This window comes from Heteronotia binoei, chromosome 12, assembly GCF_032191835.1.
Source record: "Heteronotia binoei isolate CCM8104 ecotype False Entrance Well chromosome 12, APGP_CSIRO_Hbin_v1, whole genome shotgun sequence".
In the NCBI taxonomy this organism is placed as follows: Eukaryota; Metazoa; Chordata; class Lepidosauria; order Squamata; family Gekkonidae; genus Heteronotia; species Heteronotia binoei.
In genome coordinates this window covers 80,225,387-80,246,280 of record NC_083234.1, presented here as the reverse complement: position 1 = coordinate 80,246,280, position 20,894 = coordinate 80,225,387, and the positions used below count along the sequence as shown (strand labels likewise).

Here is a 20,894-nt window from a genome sequence, read left to right as displayed (position 1 = left end):
GTTCAGGGTGGCCAATCTCCAGGTGGGGCCTGGAGATCCCCCAGAATGACAACTGATTTCTGGACTATGGAGATCAGTTCCTCTGGAGGAAATAGCTGCTCTAGAGAGTGCACTCCATGGCCTTGTACCCTGCTGAGGCCCCTCCCCTCCCCAAACCCTGCCCTCCTCAGGTTTCACCCCCCCCCCAAAAAAAATCTCCAGGAATTTCCCAACTCAGAGTTGGCTACAGCAGGCAAGCCCTTCAGTAGGCAAGCATTTCAGAATCTGCACTGTAGTCTTGAACCATCCATCTACTGCAGGTGGAGAATCGACACAAGACTCCGTAAAGTAATTTAAACAAAAACTCAGACCTTACCAACCACCTCTGTGACAACCGTTTTTACTAACTGGGATTTTTTATCCTGCTGAACCTGAAAACAAGATCTTGGAAAAATTCACCTCCTCTAGGTCACCTTGAGAGGTGCAGCCCCATGTGTGCAAAAATTCATGGGAGGCCACATTGGACAGGGCCTGGCACCAAACAACAGGAATTCCCTCCCTGGGAGGTATTTCTTCCTTTAAAACTTTCATTAGGTGCCTTTCTTCGTTACATAGTTCAAGGCAGCTTATATCATCGATGAAACTCATTAAATACATTAAAAAATAAAAACCAAAATGTGATGGTAGGTCAATCCGCCCCCCACCCCTACTTTTTAAGGAGTTGGTTCCTTCCTTTTTAACTCTGTACAGATGTTTAGAAAGTCAGCTTCTGCTTTTATTGCAAGATATTTAGGAAGGGTGGGGTTTTGGGGTTTTTTGCTGGAAAGTAAATAAACGTTGAAATAAAAAGACTTCCAACATTTTCAATTATAGAAAGCTATCTAAGATCACGGGGGAAATTCCCAGCGGATAGAATAGGAGGGACAAAGACGGGGGCTGCCTCTGGCCCAGTGTCAGCTGACTAGGAGGAGAAGGCAGAATTTTAAAAGTTTTACAATTTTGCATCTGAGCGGTTCCCATTCTGTGCCAACTCTGGCCCTCTGGCCAAGTGATCTCCAAGAAGGAGATGGCTGATGGCCACATCTTTTGAACTCTCTTCCAGCAGGGGACCTAACCTCCAGAGGGCTCTCCTGCTGGGCAAGCAAGGCAGAGGCCGGATGTGCTACTGGAAGCAAGATCTCGTACAGAGCAGCACCCAAAGAGCTAATGGGAAACCAGCAACTTCTGAAAAAATGGTCTCTGGAACCAAACAGAATAATCATGCAATGATATTTAGAATCAAGGCCTGAACAGCATGAGTATTTGAAACAAATGCCTGAAATATGGAGTGTCCCAATTCTACCATCACTGTACAGCTGTGAAAAAATTTTTCACAGCAAAAGATTAAATAAGGAATGACAGCCGCTCAAAAGAAGAACATGAAGAACAAAAAACAAATGAAACCAACCAAGAAGTAGGCCACAGAAATCGTTGCTCTTGAAAGTCCTCTAACCAAAAGCAAGATATTGAGACTATATCATTAGCCCACCTCTGCACAGGAAGAACCCTAGAGCAAATTAACAGCAAAGTGACAAAGATTACTTGTGCACATCACAGAAAGAACTTGCAAGACTCATTAATCATATCAATGCAGCAACTGAAATAATTCCTACAGCAAACATAACTGAAACCAAGCAGCTGATGTATATAGTGAGTAACAAGAGAATTTGGAATGGACATTAAGAAAAAGGTAGCTAAGGGTTTTAAGGTGAAACCAAACTGGCAAATGAGACTGGAGGGAGGGGATCCACAAATGCACCTTAAAAGAATTAAAACAAGTGCCTTAGAAGAATTAAAATAAAGGAAACTCAAAATGGAAGAAGGAAATATCAGTTAGATATAAAAACAATAGCCCAAGCTGCAGAGGAAATCAAACATGGCATTGTTGAAATATCCAAGATCAAGAGGTACAACAATAGGATCTAGCAAAACAGACAAAACTTCCAATTCCAGGCTAACCAAAGACTGTCCTACAAATCACGAGAGAGAGAGATGTAAAAGTAGAAGTGAAACCAGACAAAGAAAAGACAATAGTCCTCTGGAAAGACCTCTGAGAAGACTCAAAGGAATACAATTTAAAAAAAGCCACCTGAATCACAGATGTGAAAAACAAACAAAAGGAAAGCAAATGGAGTCTTACAATAAGCATGGAAAACCTGCAAAAACAACTGAAGAAAGTAAAAAAAAATTAGACAGCACCCAGAAAAGATGAAGTCCAGGGCTATTATCTTAAAAAACTGACAAATATTAATCCACGACTGGTGGAACATATAATGCATATAACAGCTTTATACTGGTGATCAGGCCCTTGGTCCATCAAAGTCAGGATTGTCTACTTAGACTAGTAGTGGCTCTCCAGGATCTCTTTCACATCATCTGCTGCCAGATCCTTTAACTGGAAATACTGGGGTCTGAACCCAGAACCCTCTGCACGCCAAGCAGATGCTCTGCCACTGAGCCACAGTTCCCCAACAGCTTAATGGAGTGCTCCATTCCAAAGCAGTAGAAGATTCAATAGCAACTGGCAGGACATTTCTCATCCTGAAGAACAAAAGAGCTTCCACCCAATTACCTCCACCAACTTCCACCCAATCACCTGCCTCCCAACAAGTTTTACACTACTGACAGGAACCGTAGCCAATTCCACTCAAGAATATCTGAGCTCAATTCAATTTTACAAGAACAAAAAAGGAATTGTCTGAAAGTCCCTAGGCGCTAAAGATTATTACTGATTGATAAAATGGTCTTAGAAAATTGTAAATGTTGGAAAACCAACCTGACTGTTGCTTGAATAGATTACAAGAAGGCATTTAATTCACTCCCTCATACACAAGTCTCTCCTAAAAACCCTAGAAATGTTAGGCATCAGCAAAACTGTAATAATGTTTATCAAAAATGCCATGAATAAATGGAACACCAGGTTGATAGTACTTGGAGAGTAATTTGGAACAGGCAGGGCCTTTTTTTTAGCAGGAATGCACAGGAGTCGGGGGTGTGGTCTAATATGCAAATGAGTACTTACTGAGCTTTTTCTACCAATAAAGCCTTGGGAACAGTTAATATCAAACAAGGAATTTTCCACGGAGACTCACTGCCATTGCCCTAATACCACTCACAATCATTCTCAACAGCACAGCTTTCAACGACAGACCTCAAATTTTCACTTTTATCGTATATGGATGACATGAAAATATATGCAAAATCATCATCAGAGATTGATTCATTACTAAATACAGTTTAAATATTCAGCAAAAACATAGCAATGGAATATGGCCTTGACAAATGTGCTGCATTAGCACTGAATAGAGGGAAGGTCGTTGAACAAGAAGAAATTATGATGACAAGCAATCCCCTGCTTAGATAGCCCAGGCAAGTCCTATCTCACCAGATCTCAGGAGCCGAGCAGGTCAGCTCTGGCAAGGCCTCGGATGGAAGACCTTCTGGAAATAACAGCAGTTGGGCAGAGAAGGCAGGTCCCTGAACAGCCTCCAAGCCTCCGGAAGGGATCAGTAACCAGAGGTCACCATGACTGCCAGGTGCATGAGCACACACACACTCACACATATACACATACGTGTACACATGCACATATAAATTTTAAAAGGCAATCAACAACATCAAAAAGAACCCTGACCTGGATAGCCCACCCAAGGCCAATCTCATCAGATGATGAAGAAGAAGAAGATATTGGATTTATATCCCGCCCTCCACTCCGAAGAGTCTCAGAGCGGCTCACAATCTCCTTTATCTTCCTCCCCCACAACAGACACCCTGTGAGGTGGGTGGGGCTGAGAGGGCTCTCCCAGCAGCTGCCCTTTCAAGAGCTATGGCTGACCCAAGGCCATTCCAGCAGCTGCAAGTGGAGGAGGGGGGAATCAAACCCGGTTCTCCCAGATAAGAGTCCGCACACTTAACCACTACACCAAACTTGCTCTCCACAGATCTCAAATAATAATAATAATAATATATTTTATTGATATCCCGCCCTCCCCGCCGAAGCAGGCTCAGGGCGGCTCACACCATGTAAGCTAAGCAGAGCTGACCTGGCAAGTACTTGGATGGGAGACCTCCAAGGAATACCGGGGATGGGATGCAGAGACAGCCAAGTCAAACTTCCTGGTACACATGCACACACACACACACAAATACTCACCCCTCCTCCCAAAAAAAACCCCATCAAAACACTGGGCCTTGAGGGAAAGTACAAATATCTTGGAATTTTGAAAGCTGTCAACATCAAACATACCCTTGTTAAGAGAAATACAACCAAGGACTATTACCAAAGAGTGAAAAAGATACTGCAAACAAAATTAAATGGAGGCAACATGGTGAAGGCAATTAGCACACTTCTGAAAGGTAAGCAAACAGTTGAAGAAGAAAAACGAGCACTGAATGACTACACCAAGCAAAGAAAAGCAAAGAGAAGCTTCTAGTTGGTGTACAAAACAGACTTATTTTTTTTTTAAAAAATGTATTAAAGAAGTTTATTTAAACTTGAATACTAAAACATATACAAAAAGATTGAATTTGTGGACAATGCCACCAACAGTGCATGAAACTGGCCACTGAACCACATTTTTTCCAGCAGGTTGGTGTGTTAGAAAGAGAGATATGAGTCAGTCAAGACGGAGGTAAGTACCATCAGTTTAACGCTTTGAAGGAATTAAAATGTATATTAAAAATAGGTGAAAGCATAATGGGTGAATTATAAATGAGTTCCCAATCAGAGTCTTGAATAGCATTTGGGAAGTCTTTCAGCCAGGCAGAATGAATTTTCAGACTTGAATGGAAGTTGATGTTGATCAGGATTTTATAGAGCAGGGGTGGCCAATGGTAGCTCTCCAGATGTTTTTGCCTACAACTCCCATCAGTCCCATCCATCAGCCATGCTGGCTGGGGCTGATGGGAGTTGTAGGCAAAAAACATCTGGAGAGCTACTGCTGGCCACCCCTGTTATAGAGTTTTGATATTAATTTTTTGAGTAGAATAAAGTCTGAGTTCAGCAAAGTTTCGAAAGAAGTCAAAGAAAGATCAAAGTTTTGTTTATGTTTTGGTTTAAAAGTGGTAAGCATATGCAATATTTTGAGGTATCTAAACTATGGTATTTTGTCTCTTATTTTTTCTTCTAGCTCTAGTAAATGGCTTTCCTTTTTCCAGGAAATCGATGATGCGAGTTAGACCTGCCTGTCTCCATTTGATAAAAGCTAAGTAATCTTGCCCGGGTGGAAACCTTCGTTGATTAAGGAAGGGAGTAATGAATGTGGGGCAACTAGCTTAGATCTATACTTGTCCCAGATTTTTATTTAAACACTTAAGGAATCCAACACTTTTTAAGAACTAGGCCTATCTTTAGCTGAAAACCAAATTAATTCTGAAAGGGATAAAGGAGCGGCATACACTTCTATCTTTTGCCAGCCCGACATGGTATGATCTGATATTATTCTGACTATTTTGGCGAGATTTACAGCATCGTAATAGGCTGTAATCTAGATCACCATTAGTCAAAGGTCTGGATAAACTTGAAGCTTTAATTCTTGGAGCTTTATAGGACCAAAAAAACTGATTAAAACACTTCTGGCAGGAATGGAGTGATTTAGTATTGATCAGAAGGGCCTGAAATAAAAATAAAAATTTCGGAAATAGAAAACTTTTAATCATGTTTAGCCTGTTAGCCCAGGAAAACCCTTGGGAAGTCCAAAGTTTCATTTTCTGTTGGCATTCTTGAAGCAAAGGACCTTGAGGAAAAGTACAAATATCTTGGAATTTTGGTAGCTTGTTAAGAGAAATACAACCAAGGACAATTATCAAAAAGTGAAAAGGGTACTGCAAACAAAATTAAATGGAGGCAACATGGTGAGGGCAATTAGCACACTTCTGAAAAGTAAGCAAGCAGCTGAAGAAGAAAAACAAACATTGAATGACTACACCAAGAAAAGAAAAGAGAAGCTTCTAGTTGGTGTATGAGAGACTTATTTAAGGTTATAGAAATAAAAAAAGATTACAGCGGCTGATAACACACCGGCACTTTGGGCTGACTCACAGATGCCTCTGAAGTCGGCCCAAAAATGGCTGCAAATGGCAACATCTGCCTTCCGTCCCCATCCCACACTCACCCCGTCCTCCAGGCTGATCCACCCAGCCCAAAAAGCTACCACTTCAGAAGTAGTCACAAATTTTGGGGCCAGCCGCCTGTCACCTCCACATTGTCAGAAAGGGGAAGGGCGCACACAAGGCGAATTGGCAGTGTGGAAGCGCCAAGCCGCCCCAAGCAGTTCCCGATTCCCCCCCCCCCATGCAGCCCGGTGGGAGCACTTGTGTGCAGGAGCACTCTGCCCCTTTAAAAAATGCTGAGCAGCAGCTTCTGAGGTGCACAGACGGGATGGGGCCGCCTCCCCACTACTGTGGGGAGGCTCCGGGACGGCTCTTTTTGAGCTGTCCCGCTTTTGGCTGCCTCTCACCTGCCCCAGAATGCCTGTCTGCTATCAGCCCCCAAGACTGAGATCAAAACTCACGTTGACAACTAGAAGGAAAAGAACTTGCATGGGCACTCTTTGAAAGACATAGAAAATAATAGCAAAAATACCTGGAAGTTTGTCCCAAATGGGCACTTGAAGAAAGAAGTGGAAGGACTCACTCCAGCTGCACAAGAGCAGGCAGCACTTAGAATGAACAGAATGAAAGCCAAGATTCAGAAGACCAGGGAATGTCAACTTTGCAATACAAAGGATGAAACAGTTGACCACATGGTCAGTGCCTGCAATGAAATTGTTCAAGATGACTATAAAGAATGTCACAATAGAGTTGCAGCTATGTTGCACTGGAATCTCTGCAAGAAATATGGCTTAACATCAGCCAGAAATTCATGGGAGCACAAACTAGACAAGAACATTAAGAATGAGGAAATAAAGATTATTTAGAACTTCCGATTACAAACAGATAAACACCTGGAGCACAACACCCTTGATACCAAAATTGTGGAAGAAATAAGAAAAATATGTAGAAAAACTGTAGAAACCATTTTAAAAATGTAGGAAAAAAAGAGACATAATTGACCTTGCAATCCCTGGAGATAGCAGAATAGAAAAAAAAACAGGAGGAGATCACAGAATCATAGAGTTGGAAGTACCTCTAGGGTCACCTAGTCCAACCCCCTGCACAATGCAGGAAACTCACAAATATCTCCCCCTAAATCCACAGGATCTTCATTGCTGTCAGAAGGAGAGCCCACCACCTCCTGAGGAAGGCTGTTCCACTGAGGAACCGCTCTAACGGTCAGGAAGTTCTTCCTAATGTTGAGACGGAAACTCTTGATTTAATTTCAACCCACTGGTTCTGGTCCTACCTTCTGGGGCCACAGAAACCAATTCCACACCCTCCTCTATATGACAGCCCTTCAAGTACTTGAAGATGGTGACTAAAAATGTAGTGCCCAAAACTGAACACAAGACTCCAGGTGCAGGGTACCAGAGCAGAGTAAAGCGATATCGTCACTCTAACTATCAAGACCTACAAATAAAATTATAATGTCTTTGGGAGAAAAAGGTTATCATCGTGCCAGTTTTCAATGGAGTTCCTGAAGCAGTGCCTAAAAGTCTCAAAAAAACACCTGGGCATTCTGGGCAAATAACACCACCTCAGCTCCAGAAGACAGTGTTGCTTGAACAGCAAGAATCCCGCAAAGATACTTCTGCAAATCCCAAGAACACGGCTAGATCTCAAATTGCAGAACACCATCCATCTATCAGTCAAATATCTGTGTCAATGATGATGAAGAGGAGGAGGAGGATCCCTGTCGTCGTCATCATCATCATCTGGTTGTCACTAGTGTTCCCTCTAAGTTGAGTTAGCGTGGGCTAGCTCACAGATTTTGAGCCTCCAGCTCACACATTTTTGTCTTAGCTCAGAAAGGATGACCCCAGAGCACACTAATTCATGCAGTAGCTCACAACTTTAATGCCAGTAGCTCACAAAGTAGAATTTTTGCTCACAAGACTCTGCAGCTTAGAGGGAACATTGGTTGTCCCTAGGGTAAGTGACAACACAACCTTGCAAGCGTCCCAGCCTTCTGTGGTGATGGGCCTACTAAGCAATCCACTGTGTCTGGCAGAAGGCTCCAGGGCACAAGCATGCACACAAACACAAGTTTCTGCAGGTGCGACCCAGGCAGGGCCCTTGTGAATGCACCCCACATGCTCCTCATAGTTGGTGGGGAAGAAAGCTTGTCTGCCGTTACCCAAGAATCCCTGAAAAGTTTTCAAGGGATTGTGGGGTTCTCAGGCACATTACAGAGCCACTGATGTTAAAAATAAGAATGGTGAATATTATTGTATATAGTCACTATCGCCAGAATTTTGTACGCTAAATACTGGAAGACGAATAATACCCCTAACAGGGAGGAATTCATTAACAAGTTGTTAGATACCGCTGAATCTGATTTAATGTCCACAAGACTAAGAGATGGTAATTTGCAAAAATGTCAGGAGGAATGGAAACCCGTGTATAATTGGGCAAAAAGTAGAGGTTTTGATTTGGAGCAATAAGAATTTACTTGTATTTTTATCCTTTCCATCTCCCAGTGTGTGGGAGTGGGCAAATGTGTTGTATTACTGTTATTGTGGTTTGATTGTGTGTGGGTGTATGTATATCCTTTTATGTTTGTATAGGTTTTTATTACTCTTGTCCTTTTTTGTTGTGTTTACTTCTTGTTGTGTCCATCTATTTTTCTTAAAATAAAAAATTCTTCACTTAATAAAAAAAAAAGAATGGTGAATATTTTCCTTTATGTTTTAAAGATTTTATATTTTTTAAAAACTGAAAGTAAAACCACCAAAACCCCACAGTCCAGCACCACCAAGGCAAGAACGCAATCTGCTACTGACTGCACTAGAATTAAAGGGGAAAATGTTCAAATTCCCATGAAAGCCATTCTCAAAGGCCAATGGCAAGAGGTCCCAACCCAAAGGCCCTCTGCCCAAAAACATTATTTGAATGAAAGAAATAAAATTTCATGTTTTCTTCAACATCTTTATACAAGATTTGGAGGAAGGAATAGAGTGAATACTTATTAAATTTGCAGATGATACTAAATTGGGAATGGTCGCAAACACAGTAAAGAACAGAAAAAGGATACAGGATGATCTCAGCGGACTGGAAAACTGGGCTAAAACAAATAATGTGAATTTTAACAGGAATAAATGTAAAGTTCTGCATTTAGGTAGGAAAAATCCAATCCATCATGATAGGATGGGGGAGACTTGTCTTGACTGTAGTCTGTGCAAAAAGGATCTAGGGGTCTTAGTGGACTGTACACTAAATATGAGTCAGCAGTGTTATGTGGTAGCTAAAAAGGTCAATTTGATTTTGGGCTGTAGCAACATAAATATAGGCTGCAAACAGACTGGCACTTTGGGTTGACTCAGAGACACTTCTGAAATTGAACCAAAAACCCTTCCACACACAAACATCTGCCACTTCTGAAGTGGTAGCAAATTTTTGAGCTACACGCCAGTCACCTCCTTGGCATCTGGAATTGGAAGGGTGCAGGCAGACTTGAGCTCTGGGAGAGAGCAGGAAAGGAGTGCTGCTGCAAGGCTGAATGTTTGGCTTTCTAAACATCTGCAAGAAGTTGCTGAGAGTCCAAGTTTGTGTGGTTTGTGTGGTTGCTGGGGAACCGCTGTTTGTTTATTTTGAATGGGCTGTAGGTGATTGTTGCTGATTGTAGGTGATTGTTGCTCATTGGGAGTGTCTGTGTTGCCTGGGGCAGACTGAGGCCCCACCCTCTTTGCATTATTAGGCTGCACCTTGCCAGAGGCGCGAGCCTTTGGCGCAAGCAGAAGGGTGAGAGCTAAAGGGCTCTTGGCCTGGGGTTCTAGCCTGGGGGTTCTCTGGGAAGGTGGGTAGTTCCTCACGAGTAGTCTCAAGTGGCAGTTGGTAGTGGAATTTACAGGGAAATCAAGACAAAGAGAATTTTGAAATGGATTGCAGCAGCATGGCTGGTGAGGGAGCAGAAGCAGTGACATGTAAAGACTGTGGGATGTTTGTATTTCTACCTGAGAGTAGCAGCAATTTCACTTGCAGCAAGTGTAAGTTAGTAGCCCTGCTGGAGGAGAAGATACGAGACTGGAGGCAAGATTGTCCACACTGCAGTGTATAAAAGAAGGTGAGGATTTTCTTGACAAAACCCTTAAAGCACTCTTGAAAGGTCAAGAGAAGGATGGGGAAGTGGTATCTCAGCAGTTGGGAGAGAACCCAACACAGGAGGAGGGTTCATGGAAAAATGTAACCCGAAGGAGCAAGAAAATCAGGAGATGTTCTGAGCCTCTGCTGCTCAGCAATAGGTTTCAGGATCTCCCCACAATAACTGATTCTGAACCACTGGAACAAGGGCTACTTCCCCAGGATCTGCGAACCCTGAAGAAAGTTTCTCAGGATCCTGAGGATAAGAAGCCTGGAGCTTCTTCTTCCCAATGTAGGAAGAAGGTGGTGGTAATTGGAGACTCCTTGCTCAGAGGGGTGGAGCCGAAAGTATCTGCTGTCTGCCGGGTGCACACATCCAGGATGTGACAGATAGGACTGGAAGACTTATCAAGCCCACGGATTATTATCCTTTTTTGCTGATCCACGTGGGAACGAATGATACTGCCCGTCATAGCCCTGAACGTATTAGAAAAGACTATGTGGCTCTGAGTCAGAAGGTGAATGAGCTGGGTGCACAGGTTGTGTTCTCGTCAGTTCTTCCTGTAGAAGGTCATGGTTTAGGACAAGAAAGAAGAATACTTCAAATAAACGACTGGCTACGTCGATGGTGTCGTCAGGAAAGATTTGGATTTCTGGACCATGGCTTACGCTTTCGAGATGGTGGTCTTCTATCAGGAGATGGTTTGCACCTTACGACAGTAGGAAAAAGGGTGTTTGGTAACAGCCCTGCTAACCTAATAAGGAGGGCTTTAAACTAAATTGTATGGGAGAGTGATACAATAATTCAAAGCCTCGTATGATGCCAGAAACTGGGGATAAGAACACCAAAGATTTGCAGAGAGTGGCGCATATGCAGGTATGTACGGAAACTAAACCCTCGGGATGCATAAAATGTGGATTCCGATGTCTCTACACTAATGCACAGAGTATGGGAAACAAACAGGAGGAACTGGAAGTCCTAATACGAGGAGACTATGACATAATAGGTCTTACTGAAACTTGGTGGGATGACACTCACAACTGGAATATTAGGATTCAGGTGTACAACTTATTTAAAAGGGACAGACAAATTAGAAAGGGTGGAGGTGTAGCAGTATATGTGAAGGAGGTATATACTTGTGAGGAAATATGCAAACCTCAGCATGGCAGTGGATTTGAGAGTCTCTGGGTAAAAATAAAAGGAGTAAGAAATAACAGTGATATTATTGTGGGGGTCTGCTATAGACCACCAAGTCAGGCAGAGGACTTGGATGAGATACTGCTACAACAGATTGCAAAATTCTCCAAGAGAAGGGACACAGTGATCATGGGAGATTTCAATTACCCAGACATCTGTTGGAAGTCCAACTCTGCTAAAAATGAAAAATCAAATAGATTCCTGACTTGTCTTGCGGACAACTTCCTTTACCAGAAAGTGAAGGAAACAAGGAGATCTGCTATCTTCAATTTGATTCTCACCGACAAGGAAGAATTGATTGAAGAAGTAAAAACAGTGGGCACCCTTGGCAGTAGTGATCATGTGATTTTGGAATTTACAGTTTTACTGAAGGAAAAAGCTATACTTCAGAAAGGCAAACTTCGACAAACCTAGAACTATGCTGGGTAAAATCCCATGGTCAGAAATACTTAGGAAGAAGGGGGTTCAGGAGGGGTGGGAGTTTCTTAAAAGCGAAATACTGAAAGCACAATCACAGATGATTCCTATGAGAAGAAAAAATTGAAGAAGCCTAAAGAAACCGAGTTGGCTCCATAAACTCCTCTCTAAAGACTTGAGAAATAAAAAAGACTCCTTTTGGATTGGAAGGAGGGCCTTATAACCAGAGACGAATATAAACAAATCACCAGTGCTTGTAGAGAAAAAGTTAGGAAAGCTAAAGCTCAGTATGAGCTTAGGTTGGCCAAAGATGTAAAAACAACAAAAAAGGGTTCTTTTCTTATGTTCAGAGTAAGAAAGGGGCAAGGACGTGGTAGGGCCATTGCGAGGGCAAGAAAGTGAAATTGTAACAGGTAATGAAGAGAGGGCGGAACTGCTCAATTCCAACTTTTCCTCCTCTTCTGAGGGAAACGGTGCTGAACATGGAAAAACAGAACATATTATGAGGGTATGAAGTTCCAACCTAGGATCAGTGTACGGATAAACTCTCTTTAAATGAAACTAAGTCCTCAGGGCCAGATGAACTGCATCCAAGGGTTCTAAAAGAGCTTGCGGATGTAATTTCTGAACCTCTGGCTAGTATTTTTGAGAATTCTTGGAGAAAAGGAGAAGTGCCAGAAGATTGGAGGCGGGCAAATGTTGTCCCCATCTTCAAGAAGAGGAAAAAGGAGAATCCGGGTAACTACCGACCCGTCAGCTTGACGTCTATCCCTGGAAAAGTTTTACAACAAATCATCAAACATTCAGTCCTGGAACATTTAGAAAGGATGGCTTACTAAGAGCTGGCAAGGATTTCTCAAGTCATGTCAGACTAACCTGATCTCTTTTTTTTAAGAAAGTGACTACCTTGCTGGATCAGGGGAATGCTGTAGACATAGTTTATCTTGATTTCAGTAAGGCTTTTGATAAGGTTGCACATACTATCCTTGTTGACAAGTTGGTAAGATGTGGTTTGGATCCTGTTACCGTCAAGTGGATCTGTAACTGGTTGACAGATCACACCCAAAGAGTGCTTGTGAATGGTTCCTCATCCTCTTGGAGAGGAGTGACAAGTGGAGTGGCTAAAGGATCTGTCCTGGGGCCTGTTTTGTTCTTTATAAATGATTTGGATGAAGGAACAGGAAAGGAAAAAGGAAAAGTCCCTTGTGCAAGCACCAGTCGTATCACTTTACTCTGCTCTGGTAAGACCTCACCTGGAGTATTATGTTCAGTTTTGGGCACCACATTTTAAGAAGGATATAGACAAGCTGGAACGGGGACAGAGGAGGGCGACGAAGATGGCGAGGGGTCTGGAGACCAAGTCCAATGAGGAAAGGTTGAAGGAACTGGGGATGTTTTGCCTGGAGAGGAGGCAGCTGAGAGGTGATTTTGTCACCATCTTCAAGTACTTGAAGGGCTGTCATATAGAGGATGGTGTGGAATTGTTTTCTGTGGCCCCAGAAGGTAGGACCAGAACCAATGGGTTGAAATTAAATCAAAAGAGTTTCTGTCTCAACATTAGGAAGAAATTCCTGACCGATAGAGTGGTTCCTCAGTGGAGCAGACTCCCTTGGGAGGTGGTGGGCTTTCTTCCTTGGAGATTTTTAAACAGGCTAGATGGCCATCTGACAACAATGCTGATTCTTTGAACTTAGGCAGATCATGAGAAGGAGGGCAGGAAGAGTTGCATCAGTGCTTAGTTCTCATGGCCCCTTCTTACACACCCAGGGAAATGTTGGTTACCCCTTTGGGATCTGGAAGCTTTTTTTCTCCAGGACTATAGCCCAGGGATCCTAGAGGTTTTTTGCCATCTTCTGGGCCTGGAGCTGGGGTTACTGGGTGGGTGTGTTGAGGAGGGAGGTATTTGTGAATTTCCTGCATTGTGCAGAGGGTTGGACTAGATGACCCTGGAAGTTCCTTCCAACTCTATGAGTCTATGATTCCTCTACACATTCACAGCTTGTCAGTAAAACAGCCAAAACCTTCATTGCTGTGGCAATGTGTTGATTCTATCTTGATTATGTTTCTGATTTGTACAGCCTCACAATGCCAAGAACAACATCTGGAAGGGCTATCTAACATGCTGGGACTCTCTCAGTCAAAGACTGTTGAGCGAATAAGAAGGCCAAAGGCTTTCTTGGGAAGAACTTTTCTTACAGCTCATAGCAGGCAGGAATCCTAAAAACACCACCTGCTGCAAATTTCATAAAGCTTCACATACCCCAAAATGTGGTATACATGTGACAAAGCATATTATACTGATGCACATGTCAGTTAGCTGGAATTGGCTGCAGCTGGACATGCATTGGGTGTCAACAGAGTGAAATGGCCCCAAAAGTTCCCACATCCAACCAGGCAGAGATTTTTTTGTTTCATTTGCCACTGCCTCAATGGCAAACCACCCCGTAAAAAGTCTGCCGTGAAAACGCTGTGAAAGCAACGTCACCCCAGAGTCAGAAACGACTGGTGCTTGCACAGGGGACCTTTCCTTTTCCCCAGTGATCCCTCCTTCCTAACCAATGCTTTTACGTTTGGTATGTATTTTAATTGTTTGGTATGTTTTAACTCTGCTTTTTAACTCTTTTTAAAAATCATTTAATTATGTATGTTTGAGAGGAAGGTTGATCTTAATGGTTTGAAATTCATCATGTCAGCCACATTGTTAGTCACCTTTGCGGCCGTTATACCTGCAGAAAGGCTGATACAAGTTTTGTAAATGAATAAATAAAATAAAAACCTCTGTGATGCTTCTACTGGGAGGGATCTCTGGTCAGATAACTTCTAAACAACACTTCCTGGCCAGACAACCTTAGGTCATTGCTTTAGCATGGGGCCAACAAATCCAGCTCCCTCCAAGAGGATGGTATGTGTGGCAGAAAGGGAGTGGCCAAATCAACCTCATGGGTGTGAAGATACTCCAAGTGGCTACAGAGATAGCAGAGGCCCAGCAACCCAACAAGGGCTCTGGCTCACAGAACATGGAGGGCTGCTGGAGACCCACCAAAAGGACAGACCACACTGGCCCTCGTCCATATTTCCCCTTCTGCTGTGAAAGGCAACACGCTCCTTACGAAACAAGAAGTGGCTGTGTTCAAGTCAGACAAGGACATCTCCTTCCCTGCCCAAAATCATACAAGGGCTCCAGCTAGCTGCTGACTGCGGAACCCCGTCTCAGGAAGGTTCTGATGACCAGGCCCCACCTTCCTATCCTACCCTCCAAACAAAGTTACAGGTCTGCATTTCAGTGTTCTGAAACCATGTTTTTCCAGGGACCCACTCAGGTTCTCCTGGCCTCCACCCGGAATTGTCAGGAATTGCCCTGGCTGAATTCTCCTAGGAGCTGAATTCTTAAGTTAAGAACTTCAGATCTCAGAAAATAAGCAGGGCTAACTCTGGCAAGTACTTGAATGGGAGACCTCCAAGGAACACCAGGGCAAAGAGGAATGCAACAGAAGTCACCTCTCTGAAAGTCCAAGCCCCACTAGAGGTCACTAGAACTCAGCCACAACTTCCAGACACACAGAGACACAAATACCAAGCGCACACACAACACTTCCTTCCCATTGCTCCTACTCCTCAATTGTTAGAATACAGCTGCAGTGCCCACACAGACCCCACCCCCCACAAACAAGCAAGCTATTTCTATCCCCAATTGCCCCAGTTCCAGACCATATGTAGAAGTTCCAGGAGATCCTCTTGTTCTTTTATCTTCCCTCACCCTTCCATGTCTTCCCAATGATTCTGGAGGAATCCTTGTATGTGCTGAAATACATCGGGTTAGTCTTTATGTTGCCCCTGGACTCCTGTTTTATTTTGGGATTGGCTTTGCCAACAAAACTAACATCACATCACAGCAAAACTAACATCACATTTACCTTGTGTTGTGCTGTAACAACACAAGGTCCAAAAAGTTTCCTACAAAAAACCAGGGCATTTTGGAGCTGAACACTGAACCCTTTCTATTTACTGCTCCTTGTGATGGCCAGGGACTGCGCCCTTCGGCCCGTTCAGCCTACCCTGGACTGCTTGTGATATGTAAGATTCTTCCATTATGTCACAGAAGGTCAGCCAATGGCTAGACAGAGCACAGGGTGGCTAGCAACACCCTCCCACTTCCTGTCTTCTTGAAGCTAATCACAGGAATATGTGTTCTGTGCTTTCCAGTCCCTCAGCCTTGCCTACAGCCAGGGCTCTTTTTGAGCAGGAACACACAGGAATGCAGTTCCAGCTGGCTTGGCATCATGGGGTGTGGTCTAATATGCAAATAAGTTTCTGCTGGGCTTTTTCTACAAGAAAGGCCCTGCCTACAGCTATAGCAAGTGACCTGGAATGACACTCAGGTCAGAACCAACATCTACATGGAGCTTCACCTTCTGCCCCTTCCCTATTTCCAGAAAACCAGGGTATCAGAAATGTATCGATGTGAAGACTTGTTCACACATTATCCAAAGCCATTCCTCTCTCCCACATACACTCTAGAGCAGGGTGTGAAACTCATTTGTCACGAGGGCTGGATCTGATATACATGAGACCGGGCCGGGCCATAAGACCGGGCTGTGGGTGTACCTTAGGTACACCTACCTTAGGATTAGGCAGTAGAGATATACACTTTATAAAGGGCACAGACAAACACAATTAATGATTTTTTTTAAAAAAAAACAACCTTAAAACATGCTTAAAATATTAGCACTCATTGGTCTTAAAGGTGCTTTCTTTGTATCTTTCCCATGAGATCTATGGAACTGGGCAAAGGAAGTTCTGGCTCTTTCCGTCCTTCCCCAAGGGGCCAAGAGGGGGAGAAGCCTCATCCAATAGAAGGAAAACAGGCTTGGCTCAGTAGCTCTGCTGTGTGATTGAGAGAGCCTGGCAAAGCAAGCTCTGCCTTCCCCCCTTCCTCCCCAAAGGAGAAGCCTCCACCAAAGGAGAAAATCATTTTGCTCTGTAGCTCCTGAGTGATTGAGCAAGCCTTACAAAGTGAGCTGAGATGCAGAAGGAAGCAAGAGAGGGGGTGTCAAGTGCACTCATTTCTGTAATGTATTTCTCTTTCTAGAGAAAGACCAGGCCACCAGCTCTATACTGCTCCCCCCTTCTTTACAGCCAGTGGGTAGGTAATAAATCCATTTGCCCCTAGGATGTTTATGCTACAGCCTGGCTGGCATTACCATCAAGTCACCTCTCCCACAGGTTCACACAGACAACTCTTATCTTCTCCCAGAAAAGTGTGAGAATGTTTGATGTTTCCAATAGCCTACATTCCTAGTAGCCTTGGAACCCGTGACTCAAGTATGCATCTGTATGGTAACCTTTGAAGATATCCTATATAGCAACTGTGTAACTATGTGTACATCATTACTCCCAAGGCTTGTGTCCTTGGTGCAGCTCCTGAGTTTCTAACAATAAAACAGCTTTGATTTAAAACAAAAGACTGCTTATTGAGAAATATCGGCGTTTGACAGGGAGAAGGAAGCAGATGACAGCTAGTTGCTCAGGGATCTGATAGGAGCCCTCCAGGGGCCTGATTCGGCCCCCGGGTCGCATGTTTGACACCCCTGCTCTAGAGAGTCAAAGGACAGCGCTGTAGGTACGCCAGCACTTGGGGGTTTCTAGTGCAGCCAGAGCCACAAAAAGCAGTGCTCCTTTTGAAACTGGTTTCAGATTCAGTACCGCTGTTTTTGAGGTCTACAAATCCCTAGCTGGCTTTGTGCTTGGGCCCAACATGAAGCAGCATGTGGGGCAGGGTCCAAAAGGGCTTTCAGAGTGTTGATTTTCAGTTGAAGGCCTTTTGGCTATTAGGACTGGATTTATTCCTTAATTCCTGCCCCGCCCCCGATATGTGTTTATGTATTGATGAATTCAACCTCACCTAGTGTTTTTGTGAAATATAATCTCTACCTGAATGCCAGTTGGGACCATTACACCCCCAGTCTCCTAACAGTCTGAGAAATGCCGGCACAGCCAAGAACCAGAATCCAGGATGTGGCCGTGCCTGGTGAAGGGGCAGGGCTGTGCGGGGGAGGGGGGGAGGCAGGGCACTGACTGGCTGCCCCTTCCATACCAGGCACAGTCATCTTTTCCTGCTGCCCTATAAGCGGGCGCCTGAGAGGACACAGCCCCTCCCCCCCAGCTTCACAGAGGTCCCTTCCAACCCTGTGGGGAAGGCAAAGGGGAAAGCCGTTCCTGGCAAGCCACTGTTTTTTTTTTAAGTCTTTGCTTTTAAATGGTAAAATTGTCAGCTGCTCTGAATGTCTTGAGAGAAAGGTGGTAAAATAAATGCATTCAATATATGGTTGCATTGCCCCTGTCTGGCAGGTGGAGTGAACAAGTGCAGCACTTGGGGGCAGGCTTTATGCTGACCCTTGCAAGGGTGTCCAGGAGTGGGGAGAAGAGAACCTGTCCTCCAAACAAACCTGGTCCCTCACCAAGGAGAGCTCCCCTGGTTCTGTTACACACATACGGTAGGTATGGGTGAGGAATCCAAGTATAGTGTAGTGGTTAAGTGCCAGTTTGATGTAGTGGTTAAGTGCGTGGACTCTTATCTGGGAGAACCGGGTTTGATTCCCCACTCCCCCACTTGCACCTACTGGAATGGCCTTGGGTCAGCCAGAGCTCTTGCAGGAGTTGTCCTTGAAAAGGCAGCTGCTGTGAGAGCCAGTTTGGTGTAGTGGTGAAGAGCACAGACTCTTATCTGGGAGAACCGGGTTTGATTCCCCACTCCCCCACTTGCACCTCCTGGAATGGCCTTGGGTCAGCCAGAGCTCTCGCAAGAGTTGTCCTTGAAAGGGCAGCTTCGGGGAGAGCTCTCAGCCCCACCCACCTCACAGGGTGTCTGCTGTGGGGGAGGAAGATAAAGGGGATTATAAACTATTTTGAGAGCCTGAGATTCAGAATGAAGGGCGGGGTATAAATCCACTCTCCTCCTCCTCTGACAGGTATCTTCACTCCCAGGGAAGCAGCCAACTGCCAGCTGGGCTTCCCGAGGGTGCAGGTGCAAAGAGGACCAAATCTGCCTACTGTCCTTTCAGGCTGCAAGGAGTCTTGCTGCGCCCAAGCTGCTGGGCTCAGCCGGAGGGTGTGTGGTGGACAAGTTGCCCCTTGCCGGACACAATAACAACACAGAGGTTTGGAATGCTGAGCACCCTGCCAGGTGGGCGACCACCAGTGTTCCCTCTCAACTCAGTCAGCATGAGCTAGCTCACAGATTTTTAGCCTCCAGCTCACACATTTTTTGTCTTAGCTCAGGAAAAATGGCCCCAGAGAACAATAATCTAGCTAGTAACTCACAGCTTTAATACCAGGAGCTCACAAAGTAGAATTTTTGCTCACAAGACTCTGCAGCTTCGAGGGAACATTGGTGACCACTAGAAACCTCTTGGTTTATCATTCTGCCAGCACCCTCAACGTATCCTGGACTCCCAAGAAGTTTGCAAGCTCAGAGAAGGCAGCGGAGCCTGGGGAAGGTGGGGGAGGGCAGCAGGGGGGAGAGGGCTGAGCGAAGGTGGGGTGGAAGAGGCCTGTGGGAGGGACCTGCTTGGCAGGTAGGTCCCAGGTTCAATCCCCGGGAACTTCAGTTAAACATCTGGAGGCAGGAGGTGATTTGAATAGACCCCGAGACCTGCTTGGAGAGCCACTGCTGGCCTGAGAAGCCAAGCCTGCCTGTGATGATCCCCTCCCCGGGGGTTGGTCTGGTTCCCTGCAAGGCATTCTCCCGTGTCCTCTCCCCCCCTCGAACCCTCCTGGCAACTGCTGCAGGCCTTGCTCAGGCAAGCGGCTCTCCGGGAGTATCGAGAAAGAGAGAACCGCAAAAGGCACCCGGGCCCTAGCAAGAGGACGCAGCACTTCCAAAGGGTTTCTTTCCAAAAGCAGACTGAACCGCAAGAAGAACTCCGCGCAGCACAAACCAGGCGGCGGCCCGAGCAAGACGGGACTTGACTCCAACTCCCAGGCGGGCAAAAACACAAAGGCAAGCAGGGGGCGGGGGAGCCCCAGCCGGCGACCCCCCCCCGCCCCGCCCGGAGGTGCTGCCCAAGAGGCACGGCGCGGCTCGCAGCAGCAGCAGCAGCGGGGCAACTTTCGGGCGGGCCGCGGGGGGCCTCCTCGCGGGAGTTTTGCAAGCGCCGCCAGGCCAGATCCGGCCTCCTTGCCCCCCCCCCCCGCCTGCGCCGCCCCGGGAAGCCGAGAAGGAAGCTGCCTGCCTCCGCCCCCCCCCGCCCGGCCCGCATCCGAGGGGCCCCCGCTCGCCAGGCACCTTCGCCCCGCCCGCCCGCCTCCTGGGCCCGCGCCGCCGGGAAGAGCAGCAGGGCACTCACTCACTCACCCAGCGGCAGGAAATGCTTGGTGTCCATCGCGGCCGCCGCTCCGGGCGGGGGGGCCTGACGGCTGCCTGCTCTCCTCCCCCCTTCTCCGCCGGGCAGCCCCCGCAGAAGCCAGGAGCGGCTCCAGCCCCGCGGCGGCGCACGCACGCACAGGGCCGGAGCGAGGGGAGTTGGGCGAAGTAGTCCGACAATGCAACTAAAGTAGTGGTGTGCGTGCGTGGCTCCCTCCCCGCGCTCTTCCTTCCAGCGACGGGAGTTGCAATTGCAGCGGGGCCTCCGCCAAGGGGGACCCCGAGGGCCGACCGGGCAGCAGCGACGGGGCCGCGCATTGTCCGCCCGCCAGCGAGAGAGCGGGAGTGCTGGGCAGGGCAGGGCAGGGCGAGCGCTGTCGCTCCGGCTCCGGGGCCCCGGCCACATACCGAGGCTTCCTGCCCCGCGGAGCGTGCAGCCGAAGGGGCCGCCTTCTTCTCGGGGAAGCGGATCGAGCCGCCCGTTCGCCTCCCGAGGATGCCCTTTGGGCAGGAGCGTCGTGGCCTCCGGGGCCAGGGGAGGGGCAGGCTCCGGGCGAACCCCTGGCTGGCAACCCCTGCCGCGGCCGTAGCCAGGAGGAGTCCCGCCACAGGTGACCGACACACCTGCCCAAGAGGGCATCAAAAGGCCAGCGCCCCCCCCCCGCCGGGTCCGTGTGCCGCCGCCGCCGCCGCTGAACCCTGGCTGGGCCTGGCATCGCTCTA

General features: G+C 46.3%; 1 protein-coding gene across 3 annotated transcripts in view; it reads right to left on the bottom strand.

Moving 5' to 3' along the window:
- RXRA (retinoid X receptor alpha) overlaps positions 1-20,201 on the bottom strand; it is a 288,115-nt gene extending 267,914 nt beyond the window's left edge. For all 3 annotated transcript variants that reach the window (XM_060250971.1, XM_060250972.1, XM_060250973.1), the window contains exon 1: positions 20,163-20,201. In XM_060250971.1, coding sequence (XP_060106954.1) covers positions 20,163-20,190 — 28 coding nt within the window. In that variant the 5' untranslated portion in view covers positions 20,191-20,201. The remainder of the gene's footprint in view (positions 1-20,162) is intronic.
- Positions 20,202-20,894: the final 693 nt, after the last annotated feature.